Source organism: Salmo trutta, chromosome 8 (genome assembly GCF_901001165.1).
Source record: "Salmo trutta chromosome 8, fSalTru1.1, whole genome shotgun sequence".
Lineage (NCBI taxonomy): Eukaryota > Metazoa > Chordata > Actinopteri > Salmoniformes > Salmonidae > Salmo > Salmo trutta.
The window spans coordinates 40,237,548-40,252,742 of record NC_042964.1 but is presented as its reverse complement, the minus strand read 5'-3'; the positions used below and the strand labels follow the sequence as shown (position 1 = coordinate 40,252,742).

General features: G+C 42.3%; 1 protein-coding gene across 1 annotated transcript; it reads right to left on the bottom strand.

Moving 5' to 3' along the window:
* Nucleotides 1-13,018: 13,018 nt before the first annotated feature.
* LOC115197963 (keratin-associated protein 6-2-like) lies at nt 13,019-13,495 on the bottom strand. Its single transcript, XM_029759629.1, has one exon. It carries the CDS (start codon nt 13,493-13,495, stop codon nt 13,019-13,021), a length of 477 nt encoding a protein of 158 aa, XP_029615489.1.
* Between the last annotated feature and the right edge of the window lie 1,700 nt (nt 13,496-15,195).

Below are 15,195 nucleotides of genomic sequence, written 5' to 3'. Positions count from 1 at the left end.
TACACCCTCTACTGGTCAGGACGTGACAGCTGCAGACATTTTTTGGTACCCTTCCCCAGATCTGTGCCTCGACACAATCCTATCTCGGAGCTCTACGAGATAGGATTGCACTGTCAACTTTGAGACCTTATATAGGCAGGTGTGTGCCTTTCAAAATCACATCCAATCAATTGAATTTACCATAGATGGACTCCAATCAAGTTATCAAAATATCTCAAGGATGAGCAATGGAAACAGGATGTACCTGGGGATCTGAATACTTACAATATCGGTCAAAAGTTTGGACACACCTACTCATTCAAGGGTTTTTCTTTATTTTTAATATTCTCTACATTCTAGAATAATAGTGAAGACATCAAAACTATGAAATAACACATATGGAAACATGTAGTGACCAAAGAAGTGTTAAATAAATAAGAATATATTCCATATTTGAGATTCTTCAAAGTAGCCGCCCTTTACCTTGATGACAGCTTTGCACACTCTTAGCATTCTCGCAACCAGCTTCACCTGGAATGATTTTTCAACAATCTTAAAGGAGTTCCCACATACGCTGGGCACTTGTTGGCTGATCTTCCTCACTCTGCAGTCCAACTCATCCCAAACCATCTCAATTGGGTTGAGGTTGGGTGATTGTGGATGCCAGGTCATCCGATGCAGCAATCTATCCCTCTCCTTCTTGGTCAAATAGCCCTTACACAGTCTGGAGGTGTCAGTTCATTGTCCTGTTGAAAAAACAAATGATAGGCCCACTAAGCGCAAACCAGATGGGATGGCGTATCGCTGCAGAATGCTGTGGTAGCCATGCTGGTGTGCCTTGAATACTAAATAAATCAAAGACAGTGTCACCAGCAAAGCACCCCCACACCATCACACCTCCTTCATGCTTCACGGTGGGAACCATACATGCGGAGATCATCCGTTCACCTACTGTGTATTTCACAAAGACACGGCGGTTGACTAACCTTCATGACTAATCTTCATGACTTCTCTTTGCTTATTTGACCTGTTCTTGCCATAATATGGTATTTTACGAAATAGGGCTATTTTCTGTATACGATCCCAATCACCCAACCTCAACCCAATTGAGAAGGTTTGGGATGAGTTGGACTGCAGGGTGATGGAAAAGCAGCAAACAAGTGCTCAGCATATGTGGGAACTACTTCAAGATTGTTGGAAAAGTATTCCAGGTGAAACTGGTTGAGAGAATGCTAAGAGTGTGCAAAGCTGTCATCAAGGTAAAGGGCGGCTACTTTGAAGAATCTCAAATGTAAAATATATTTTGATAAGTTTAACACTTTTTTGGTTACTACATGTTTCCATATGTGTTATTTCATAGTTTTGATGTCTTCACCATGATTCTACAATGTAGAATATAGTAAAAAATAAATAAAGAAAAACCCTGGAATGAGTAGGTGTGACCAAATTTTTGACTGGTACTTTTTGTAAATAAGGTCTTTTTTTTAGCAAACATTTCTAAAAACCTGTTTTCACTTTGTCATTATGGGGTATTTTGTGTAGATTGATGAGGACATATTTTTATTTAATCAATTTTAGAATAAGGCTGTAATGTAACAAAATATGGAAAAAGGGAAGGGGTCTGAATACTTTCCTAATGGACTGTATGTGAGAATCCTGTTAATTGACTACAGCTCAGCACTCAACAGCATAGTGCCCACAAAGCTCATCACTAAGCTAAGGACCCTGGGGCTAAACACCTCCCTCTGCAACTGGATCCTGGACTTCCTGACGGGCCGCCCCTAGGTGGTAAAGGTACAACAACACATCTGCCACGCTGATCCTCAACACAGGGGCCCCTCAGGGGTGCGTGCTTAGTCCCCTACTGTACTCCCTGTTCACCCATGACTGCGTGGCCAAGCACGACTCCAACACCATCATTAAGTTTGCTGACGACTCAACAGTGGTAGCCCTGATCCCCGACAACGATGAGAAAGCCTATATGGAGGAGTGTGGTGCCAGGACAACAACCTCTCCCTCAACGTGAGCAAGACAAAGCAGCTGATCGTGGACTACAGGAAAAGGAGGGCCTAATACGCCCCCATTCACATCGACGGGGCTGTAGTGGATTGGGTCGAGAGTTTCAAGTTCCTTGGTGTCCACATCACCAACAAACTATCATGATCCAAACACATCGAGACAGTCATGAAGAGGGTATGACAATGCCTTTTCCCCCTCAGGAGACTGAAAAGATTTGGCATTGGTCCCCAGATCCTCAAAAAGTTCTACAGCTGCACCATCGAGAGCATCCTGACTGGTTGCATCATCGCCTGGTATGGCAAATACTCGGGATCCGACTGTAAGGCGCTACAGAGGGTCGTGCGTACGGCCCAGTACATCACTAGGGCCGAGCTTCCTGCCATCCAGGACCTATATACTAGGCGTGTCAGAGGACGGCCCAAAAAATTGTCAAAGACTCCAATCACCCAAGTCAAAGACTGTTCTCTCTGCTACCGTATGGCAAGCGGTACAGGAGCACCGAGTCTAGGTCCAAAAGGCTCATTAACAGCTTCTACCCTCAAGCCATAAGACTGCTGAACATTAATCAAATGGCAACCCGGACTATTTACTTTGACACCCCCTATGTTTTTACACTGCTGCTACTCACTGTTTATTATCTATGCATAGTCACTTTACCCCTACCTACATGTTCAATATACCTCGACTAACCTGTACCCCCGCACATTGACTCGGCACTGGTACCCCCTGTATATAGCTTCGATATTGTTATTTTATTGTGTTACTTTCTATTTTCTTTTTTACTTTAGTTTATTTAGTCAATATTTTCTTAACTCTATCTCTTGAACTGCACTGTTGGTTAAGGGCGTGTAAGTAAGCATTTCCCGGTAAGGTCTATAACTGTTGTATTCAGCGCCGTGACAAATACAATTTGATTTGATTTGAATCCATTCAAATGAATGGAAGTATGGAGGTAGTTTTGTGCCAACAAAAATAAGGGGGTAAATATGTGTCCAAAAAAATATATATATATTTCCAGAGCTTTCGTATATCTCCTAGATATAGGACAGACACTTCAAAACCTTATTCCTTAATTATTTGAATGTCTTTTTTATATATATACCTAAAGGAGTCCTAAAATAAAAAAAATCTAAGAGCAAAATGATCCATGGTATGAACATCTTAAAAAACGTCATATGTTAGCTTACTACCCCTCCTGGTTTCCATGTTTGAACTGTTGTGAAATAATTAGAATTTGTACAATTTATTTTGTGAAGGACTGACACTAGAGGGAGCTCCTGCATCATGATCATCATTCATAACATGCAACTCGGAGGAGGCTGGTGGGAGGAGCTATAGGAGAACGGGCTCATTGTAATTGCTGGAATGGTATATATGGAACAGTATCAAAAACATCAAACATGTGGAAATCACATGTTGGACTCCGTTCCATTTATTCTATTATTACAATGAGCCTGTTCTCCCATAGCTCATCCCACCAGCCCCCACTAATGCGCATCAGGGTCTAGGGTGAGAAGAAATAGCTATTTTCACATGACCAGAGCAGTACGTAGGGTACTGATACCTTCGATCACTGTTGCAGGCCCAGAATTGGGTGACATCCACAATTCCACAGAAGCCAGTCATCCAGCAGGTGGCAGTATGTGACTTATCCTACTGGGTAAGTTTCAGACAACCTGGTGACCTGGCGAGTGACATGAACGTGACACGTCCCCAGCCCGCCCACACGCCGGCTGGAAGCAATCACAACTCACTCATTTTCTCTTATAACGAGACTTCTGAACGAGCACCACTTTGGAGGGTTGTCATTTTCCAGTTTGTGGGTGGGTGGCAGACAGTCGGGTGTGGTTTGTCACGCAGTGGACCTTTCTAGTGATGGTCCATAACCCTGGACCCAGACTTAGGACGGAATGCTTTTGTAGCCATGAGGCTAAAGGGCTTGCGGTCACATTCCTCTACTCCTACAACACAGCCTACAGTTCAGACTAAAATATCAGCCCCGGCCATCTCGCGGTCATAACATCACACTCTCTTTCACAGGTAAAGGTGTTTCAATAGCATACAGAATGTAAAACGTTGATAGCTGGTGTCGTATGCCACAGACCAGACAGTCTGACAGTCTGAGGATAGAGGGACAAGACTATGCTAAACTGATCTAGGACATACCCATCAGAAATCTGCATTGGCACTTATCCATACAGACTTCTAGCTCTTTTTAACTTGGTACAAGAAAGGGGAAATAGCACACTCCCTGACCACTATATGTACCCAAACAAAGTCAATCATAATATTTTGGGCAGTAAGAGCAAACATCACTGTTGTTTCTGCTAAGGCAGGCAGCTAATGGGTTTTGCAAATAAATGCACTATATTGCACTACATTTACCATTTAATCAATAACTGGAGATTATGCGTATTAAACACAATAAATTACAGTTTAATTAAAGAGTGAATATTAACTAATGAATAGATTTCCATTGTAATTACCCATTCAAAACATTCTGTGACATTCTGTGGCTAATTACATGTGACAGTGTAATTACCAGCCTAGTGCCGGAGTAACCACCATGTAAATCATCTACCAGAGGTAGGGTATTTGCTGACAAATTCAACAGATAATTCAGTCTTATGACTGAGTGTTTATCTACTTGGCATTGCAGCAGTGTGGTTATCTGTGTGCTACTTACTGTGAACATGTAGTAGAAAAGATTGTAATTAAAAAAAAAAAAAATCTTTAAACCACTAACATAACTCAGGCAGTCCTTATGTAGAAGTTCCGCAGTCTTTGACATTGTTATTTACATTCTTTACACTGGAATAACATTTAAAAAATCCCCTAAAAAACATCTATTTAAATATCTAGGTCTGTTGCTAGATATTGATGTTGTTACTGGTCACAGTCTCATTGAACCCTACTTTACATGGGTTTGGTTTGGCTGTCTGACCACACAGATTTTCGTTGTTTGACTTGTCCCTTTAATAGAGGCTCAGACGACAGGAAGATGCTTTCACAGGGGCACTACCTGCGTTTATCTACCGCATGCCTCCACTACCCGCATTTATCTACAGCATGCGTACACTACCCGCGTTTATCTACCGCATGTGTCCACTACCCGTGTTTATCTACCGCATGCGTCCACTACCCGCGTTTATCTACCGCATGCATCCACTACCCGCGTTTATCTACCGCATGCATCGACTACCCGCGTTTATCTACCGCATGCATCCACTACCCGCGTTTATCTACCGCATGCATCGACTACCCGCGTTTATCTACCGCATGCATCCACTACCCGTGTTTATCTACCGCATGCGTCCACTACCCGCGTTTATCTACCGCATGCATCCACTACCCGCGTTTATCTACCGCATGCATCGACTACCCGCGTTTATCTACCGCATGCATCCACTACCCGTGTTTATCTACCGCATGCGTCCACTACCCGCGTTTATCTACCGCATGCGTCCACTACCCGCGTTTATCTACCGCATGCATCCAGTGCACGTATTTTTTAGTATTCACATTAAGAATTTCCTTGGAAACCACAAGTTTAAGGCATTTCTACTTTTTAAAGTTAAGTTTCGCTAAATAATTTGCATAAGGATGCTTGTCCAAAGGTTTTCACCATTTGTTTTACGGAGGCACAACCCTGATGATCGCACAGCAATCACACCAATATATTGGATTGAATATTGAAATCGTTGAATTTAATTGATTGTTTACCAATTAATTCAGTACTACTAGACCGGATAGTGTAATTTGTACTCTATAGGTGGCGCTGTATATATGCACACACAACCCTCTGCTAAATATGGATTGTCTGGCTCATAAGTGTTTCGGATATCCGCCGGTACTGAGGTTGTGTCAGCGTGGTGTTGTTGTAACTCAGAAATGGCCTTAGGTCTGATGTCTTTGGGCACCAAACAGTTCTGACCACAGCAGCCACCGCTCCAGCCCTCAGGCGGACCAAAGTGGGCCAGACCAGTCACTCGATCAGTGTGTTCCGGAGTTTGTTGTCTATGACTCCTCTTCATAAGTGTACGCTTTCAGTTACTTTATTTGTGCACTCACCAGGCGGCCACAATGCTAATTGCTGGGGGGATGTGAGGCGGTAGAAAAACAATCACAAAGGGTCTCACCACAGACTCAAGTTCATCAGTGCTTCTTTGAGTGAGGTAGGCATATTCCAGTACCAGAACTGAGCTGGCCTTGTGTGTAAATATCTGTGATATAGCCTAGCAGACACGGTGAAACATTGTATCCAAATTGTAAATGTTTTGTACAGGAAGTATATTGAAAACACCCGAATTCAGTTGCAGCTCTATAGTACATCAGCAATGGCATATTATTCTGTAACCTTTGCGCAGATCTCAGTCCTCAAACACTCCAGAATAGAATAGAACAAAAATACAGAGTTCTATGTTTGATGATGGAGCACTATCAGAATAGTGCATATTAATAAATATCAATTCTGTTGTATCATTCATATGCTGAATCATTCTTGGGGAGGAATGTAGGCACTTCAGTTCTGGGGAAGGGGATGTGGGGGGTTGTTGCCAGTGTCAGCTCTGGGTCATGCATCTGCAGTATGATTGCAAGTGTTGACAGACTTAGGGGATATAAACAGCATCTGAAGGGCCTCGCAGCATTCAGTGCTGCCAGTCTTACACTCTGACACCATTCAAAATAGCATCTTTAAAACAGCATAGTTTTCTACACTCCGGCATGGCACTTGAAGGGCACCCAGGATCAGCCTCATTAGGACTACTTCTCCCCCAGAGGAAGCGTCTGGCTGAAAGACTTGAGGACTACTTCTCCCCAAGGGAAGTGTCTGGCTGATAGACACAAGCACTAACAATCCCATCTTGATAGCCAGCGTTCCTATGTAGGAGTCAAATGTATGTAACTATGTAACTGGCTGTATGGAAAATGATTATGAACGTTTAACTGGAGAAGATGACACACCTTCAAGTCCTTTTGTACTTTTTTCCAAATAACCTTGTCCCCACCCAGGCTAATTCTTACTGTATAGAGAGCCAGCTGGTAAACGAGACTACTTGCAAACTGATTTCATGTTCTTTGTACAATATGTGTGTTTTGTTTCTCGTTAAAATCTGTAAATGACTCTATAAACACAGTTTTGCTGGGATTCATGTAGCAATAGGTGTATTGCGTGTGTGTTAACTGTGCAGCTGTCTGTATCAGACCCTCCCTGTCATCCTTAGTCTCAGACTCTCCTCCTCTGTGCTGATGTAGAGAGACAAGCCCAGCTTGCAGACCAATCAGAGTCCCCACAAACCCACATACACAGCACTCATCGCTTCCGATATAATCAATGAATTTGGTTGCTGCACAAGGGATGACTCCAGTCCAATCCCTCTCAATTAATTATTCACAGTCCATTTCATTAGCAACATTTCTACAACTTATCCATGTAATATCAAATGGAAGAGATAAATGAGTTATCCTTAGGGAGGGAACAACAGTTACAGCAATTAAACTGCCGTATTAAAAAGATTTAGGCCTAACGTAGCTCCCTCTTGTAGATGCTCCTGGGCAGTTTTTTCCTGTTTTCTATTCCACTGAGACTCACTGCCTGCAATGCAGGGTCTGACACAGTGTCCTCTCACTAAAACAACGCATGATGCATTGGCTTGATAAAGTAAATCTGCTTATGTTCGTGCTCCAAATACGGAAAGATTGTCTGTGAAAACAATGCAGATGTACAGTTCTTAAAAAATATATTTTTTAATGTCCTTTTTTAAAAAAAAGACAGAGTTGATGCTTAGTCAAGACGTGTGCTGGTGGTGGCCCAATGAATGCTGCAATGCAGTGAATTATTATCTGTTGGACAAGGTGGGTTGTCTTTCCACCTGTTTCACGCCAGATGGCGATGTTCACAACAGTGACTCACGCTGCCCAGAATGGAAGCTCCTTTCACAATGCTACCCCAAGTCTTTTTCATCAATGTCAAGCATTTTGACTGTTATCCAACAGTGCTTTCTAACAAATATGCTCACTACCATTTAAAAAAAAAAATCCTATGAGTTCTATCTGGACGACAAGGTGGAGTATGAATTTGATTACTTGCTGTAATATGTGGACTGTCAAGAGCTTGAACTGAATTTTAAGAATGTCACCAAAAATAACAGATTTTCATCCAATAAATTAACTTTCCAAACTAAAACTAAAATGGTAAAACACTATTATTTAGATAAAGACCAGGGCCTGTATCCACAAGGCCTCTCAGTGTAGGAGTGCTGATCTAGGATCAGTTTAGCCTTTTAGATCACAATAAATATGATTGTAAAGACATATGAGGACCTGATCCTAGATCAGCACTCTTACTCTGAGACGCTTTGTGGATGCAGGCTTTGATTAGCATTATTGAACATTTGAGACGTTTTCAGCAGGCCTTGATCACTGTCAACTTTATTCAATTCATTACATTTATCCCCTCAGTTCTGTTTGATAAGTTCAGTGAATGCGGACATCCTGTCTGTTCTGTAGAGGCCATGATAGACAGAGACTATGTCAACTTTGGTCTGCTGGCACAATGACAGAATCGGTGTATCGATGACTCACACCCACAGCGATGTGCCATCCCTGAGCGTCTCCATCAGCACGATTACCTTTATGGATGCCTATGGCATCACAAATCACTGCGGAGGCTAGGTGGTCACACCCTCACACCACGCTCAAAGCCGGTGGCACAGTTTACGTTGTGTGGGGGTGAGAACGTGCGAAGCGGTGAGTGAATATGTCACAGAATTCCTTACATTCCCGGGATAGGTCTGGGGGCGGCTGCCTCGGTGTTGGGTTCCTGGGGGTAAGGAAAGAGGAGCCAGGGGAATAGGGTGCTGACTCAGCAGCTGACACCTCCTCTGATCTTTCTCACTCTCTCCGTCCTCCACCCTTAACTAAAGCCACACTGTAAAACAATAATCTAGCTGTTTCAACTAAATATTATTAAGTAACTGGTTCCACAGCCTTTTTTTCTGTTTACTCAACTTAAGTGTTACCTGAATTTACCATTTTTAGTTGGCTCAAACTTAGCTCCAACATGAGAAAAACAAAGGCAAAAAAATTAAAAAACATACAATGATGTGTTTGCTCAAATTGTCTCATAACATGAAAATCACACACAGTGCTTTTAACATACAATGTTTTCAACTTACATATTTAAAACACGTTGACATGATTACGTTGTGCATGTTAATATATACAGTAATTCCTGTTCAACATTATCTCACCTAGGATTTGAGCTCGCAACCTCTTGGTTCACTGCATTCCAATCGTTCTGCTACTCCACCATGTCTGTGTCAATAACTGATTTCACCTGTATTTCTACACGTTGCACTTTAAATTAAATTTCAGCTCTGTTAAAAGTACACGCAAGAAAAACTATTTTATTTATCATAGTGATTAAGGAGTAACATTAAAACAGAGTAATATGCCCCACCAACATTAGACAAAAAAATTATACTTTTAGCATGCTTATAGGGAAGGCCACAACATGCTCGGCACTGACACAAATGACTGATGATTGGCTGAAAGAAATGTGTAATAAGAAGATTGTGTGAGCTGTTTGGAGGGACTTCAGTGCAGCCTTTGGTATCATTGAGCATAACATATTGCTGAAAAAACGTAGGTGTTATGGATTAACATCTTCTGCCTTATCATGGATGGACAGATACCTATCCAATAGGAAGCAAAGGGTTTTCTTTAATGGAAGCCTTTCTAATGCAAATTCGGTTGAGTGTGGTGTACCGCAGGGCAGCCAGCTTGGACCATTATTGTTTTCTGTGTTTACTAATGACCTTCCACTGACCTTGAATAAAGCCTGTGTGTCCCTGTACCCTGACAACTCAACACTATATACGTCATCTGTAACAGTAAAATAAATAACTGACACCCTTAACATAGAGCTACAGTCAGTTTTTGAATGGGTAACCAGCAATAGGCTGGTGCTAAATATCTCAAAAACAAAAAGCATATGGGCCTCCCAAGTGATGCAGCGGTCTTGTGGCATCACTACAGATCCGTGTTCGATCCTGGGCTGTGTTGCAGCCGGCCGCCACCGGGAGACCCATGAGGGGGCGCACAATTGGCCCAGCGTCGTCCGGGTTGGGGGAGGGTTTGGCCGGCCGGGATGTCCTTGTCCCATTGCGCTCTAGTGACTCCTGTGGCAGGCCAGGCGCATACACGCTGACATGGTTGCCAGAAAAAGGGGTAAAAATAAACAATTAAAAAAATACAAAAAATAAAAGCATAATATTTGGGACAAATCACTCGCTCAACCTTAAACCTCATCTGAATCTGTTATTGAATAATGTGGCTACGAAGCAAGTTGAAGAGACTAAACTGCTGGGTGTTACCCTAGATAGCAAGCTATCATGGTCAAAACATATAGACAATGGGTGCTAAAATGGGAAGAGGTCTGTCCATGATAAGGCGTTGCTCTGCTTTCTTGATATCTCAGTCAACCAGACAGGTCTTACAGGCTCTAGTTTCATCGCACCTGGACTACTGTCCAGTTGTGTGGTCAGGAAGGACATAGGCAAATTGCAGTTGGTAAAAAACAGAGCAGCCTGTACTGCATTTAAATGTACACAGAGCGCGAATGTCAATGACATGCATGTCAATCTCTCCTGGCTCAAAGTTGAGGAGAGATTGACTGCATCACTATTGGTCTTTGTGCGAGGTGTGACGTGTTGAAGGTACCGAACTGTCTGTTCAAGCAGTTGGCACACAGTTCGGACACTCATGGGTACAACACAAGACATGAAACCAGAGGTGTCTTCACAGTCCCCAGGTCCAGAACAGAGGCTGGGAAACACACAGTACTAAATAGAGCCATGACTGCATGGACCTCTCTGCCACCACATGTAACTCAAACTGGCAAAAAAAAAAACATATAAAAGAACACCTTACGGCACGACAGGGACAGTGAAGAGACACACAGACATTTTTATGTATTTTGCATTGTATTATGTATTGTATTATGTATGTGATACGTGTTTGGGATACAACTGTGATATGTGGTTGTCTCGCCTGGCTATCTTAAGATGAATGCAACAGCTGTGGGTCGCTCTGGATGAGAGTGTCTGCTGAATGGCAAAATTATAATGTAAATGAAGTGCTATGTATGTATATTTATGTATATTATGTATTTTATTTGTTGGGTTGTTCCTGTTTGGAACCCAGGAAGAAGCTAACTGGGGATCCTAATAAAAACGAAATACTAAATGATGAGAGAATAGTCAGATTAACTGAAAATTGACACAGAAACGGTGGTGTAGCAGGAAGATTGGAATGCCCTGAACCAAGAGGTTGTGATTTCAAATCCCAGGTAAGGACATGTTGAATAATAATCACTGTAGAAATTAACATGCACAATGTAATCATGTGTGTCAAATATACATATTTACATAGTATGTTAAAAGCACTGTTTGTGTGTGTGTAACCATTTGCACAGCCCAAATAATAATAATAATATATAGTTGAATGAACATGTGAGACAATTTGAGCAAATGCATCATTTTAAATTGACTGCATTTTGTTTTCTCAAGTTGAAGTAAGGGCCAACTTATGTTGTGTCAAATGTTTTTATTCGGGTAACACTTGGACGGAAAAATTGAGTAAACCAACAAAACAAACCTGTGTAACCAGTTGCTTAATAATAATTAGTTTAAACAACTATATATTATTATTTAAAAAATGTACAGTGCAGATGACTATGACACACAAATCCTTAATCGGTGCCAACTATGTCAGTAGAGCTGAGCAAGCACATTGGAAAGCACACATGTTAACCATTTTGCCATGTAAGGCCTTGTAATCTGTTTGATCACATCTCATTGAAGAGGCATTGCTGTTCCCCTCACCTCTCCCGGGGTGAATCAATGTACATGTCCATTGTGAAGCATCCTGTTGTCATTTGGAGTGAAACCCAGTCTATGAGTTAGCCTACAAGTGATGTGGCTCGACAGGAATTGCTTTTCACCACTCAAGCCAGATGAGGAGAAAATGCTCCCATGGTCAACATTCTCCAATTCATTTTGTCCATTGAATTTGCAACCTTGTGATCAAAATGAGAGTAAATACAGTATCTCAAGACTTCATATCAGATTCTGCTTAATGTGTGTTGACTGGATTTAAATGCACAATTGAGTTTGGCTGGCAATTTATCGGCATTGGGTTACATTGTTGTCAAACATGGTGTATTGTATTTATAGACTGAGAAACCTCTTAGGAGATACTGGAGAAGTAGCATATCCTTCCGACTACAGCCCTCTTCTAAGACAGTTTGCTAGTGGTTCCTGTTTAAATTGTATTTTTGACTCAAGTAAAATGCTAATGATTTCTGCTGTGTCATCGATGACCGTGGACCTTCAGAAAGGTCCCCTCTGCCCTGGTACATTTCCCCTCAAACACTTATGCCCATTTGAGAATTTCTGTGACACTTGTGTACCAGATGCACTTTTCCTTTCTCTGCAGAGGCTGTATCCTTGAAAACTGCTCTCTCCACTCTGAACACTCCCGTCTGCCAAGCTACACTTACCCAAATCAATGCCGCCGAAAGGTCGCACTGAGCATGCCATTTGAACCAGGGTTTTATTATTGATTACGTTCAGTGGGCCCTCTGTGGAAGCCTGTCTGTTTAGTAGTGTATTTCGTTTTTTTTGTTAGGCTAGTGAATGTAGGCTACTGTGTTGTGTGGCGTGCTCACTGCTGTTCAGTAGCTTACTCCCAATCTCTCCCATACACCTCTGACTCTTTCACGTGTTTATTCCTGTCAGAATGTTATGTATGCACATGTTATCCACAGTACATAACTTAGGCTATCAGTTACGTTTCTGAGTAAGCGGCATGCATAAGTATGTGAACATAGTATCATGCATGTACAAGCACATGCTCCATCAAACAGAATGAATAAATAAATACAACACTGCCGGTTCCTGCAGTCGTAGGAAATGCCAAACGGCAAAGTCATACTGCTTCTTTTTCTGCTGATGAATTATGGATCGGCTGCATCAGCAGGAAAATAGTCCCCAGTCCCCACGTTGTATCCAGTCCCCACGTTGTATCCAGTCCCCACGTTGTATCCAGTCCCCACGTTGTATCCAGTCCCCACGTTGTATCCAGTCCCCACGTTGTATCCAGTCCCCACGTTGTATCCAGTCCCCATGTTGTATCCAGTCCCCACGTTGTATCCAGTCCCCACGTTGTATCCAGTCCCTACGTTATATCCATTCCCCACGTTGTATCCAGTCCCCACGTTGTATCCAGTCCCCATGTTGTATCCAGTCCCCACGTTGTATCCAGTCCCCACGTTGTATCCAGTCCCTACGTTATATCCATTCCCCACGTTGTATCCAGTCCCCATGTTGTATCCAGTCCCCACGTTGTATCCAGTCCCCACGTTGTATCCAGTCCCCACGTTATATCCATTCCCCACGTTGTATCCAGTCCCCACGTTGTATCCAGTCCCCATGTTGTATCCAGTCCCCACGTTGTATCCAGTCTCCACGTTGTATCCAGTCCCCACGTTGTATCCAGTCCCCACATTGTATTCAGTCCCCTTTGACTTGACTGGCCTATATTCCTTCCAAATGAAATCCAATGCTTTTCATTTCAAGTCTATCCCAAATTGATTACTGGGTTTCTTAATTGTCACCATATCACAGAAGTGAATGCTTGTCCACTTTGTTTTTGTGAGTTTTATTGCTTGCTTTCAGTAAGATGGAAATTCAGCTTTGTAGTCTGAATGAGCTCGTGCAACATAGTTACTGCTAGTTTGGGGTTCAAGTTGAAATGTGAATTGCTCATCCCCTGGGAAAAAACTGGTTGAATCAACATTGTTTCCAAGTAATTTCAACAACAACAAAAATCTACGTTATGACATTGAATCAACGTGCAAAACGACATGGTCACATTTTTGTTCGTTTCACGTTGAACTCCCGTTAGTTGACAACATAACCAAATCTAAATCCAAACTAGACGCTGAAATTACGTCTGAGCCCAGTGGGATGTCAATTCTTGAAATGTAATGGTCAGGAATGTTAGTACTGAAAGGGCTAGTTGCTAGATTTTTATTTTATTTTTTATTTTTTTATTTTTTTATTTCACCTTTATTTAACCAGGTAGGCTAGTTGAGAACAAGTTCTCATTTACAATTGCGACCTGGCCAAGATAAAGCAAAGCAGTTCGACACATACAACAACACAGAGTTACACATGGAGTAAAACAAACATACAGTCAATAATACAGTAGAAAAATAAGTCTATATACAATGTGAGCAAATGAGGTGACATAAGGGAGGTAAAGGCAAAAAAGGCCATGATGACAAATTAAATACAATATAGCAAGTAAAACACTGGAATGGTAGATTTGTAGTGGAAGAAAGTGCAAAGTAGAAATAGATATAATGGGTGCAATGGAGCTAAATAAATAAATACAGTATGGGGAAGAGGTAGTTGTATGGGCTAAATTATAGATGGGCTATGTACAGGTGCAGTGATCTGTGAGCTGCTCTGACAGCTGGTGCTTAAAGCTAGTGAGGGAGATAAGTGTTTCCAGTTTCAGAGATTTTTGTAGTTCGTTCCAGTCATTGGCAGCAGAGAACTGGAAGGAGAGACGGCCAAAGGAGGAATTGGCTTTGGGGGTGACCAGAGAGATATACCTGCTGGAGCGCGTGCTACAGGTGGGTGCTGCTATGGTGACCAGTGAGCGGAGATAAGGGGGGACTTTACCTAGCAGGGTCTTGTAGATGACCTGGAGCCAGTGGGTTTGGCGACGAGTATGAAGCGAGGGCCAGCCAACGAGAGTGTACAGGTCGCAGTGGTGGGTAGTATATGGGGCTTTGGTGACAAAACGGATGGCACTGTAATAGACTGCATCCAGTTTATTGAGTAGGGTATTGGAGGCTATTTTGTAAATGACATTGCCGAAGTCAAGGATCGGTAGGATGGTCAGTTTTACGAGGGTATGTTTGGCAGCATGAGTGAAGGATGCTTTGTTGCGAAATAGGAAGCCAATTCTAGATTTATCTTTGGATTGGAGATGTTTGATGTGAGTCTGGAAGGAGAGCTTATAGTCTAACCAGACACCTAGGTATTTGTAGTTGTCCACATATCCTAAGTCAGAACCGTCCAGAGTAGTGATGCTGGACGGGCGGGCAGGTGCAGGCAGCGA

Coding starts and splice junctions, on each gene's coding strand:
- LOC115197963 (XM_029759629.1), bottom strand. CDS start 13,495: ATGGGGACTGGATACAACGTGGGGACTGGATACAACGTGGGGAATGGA.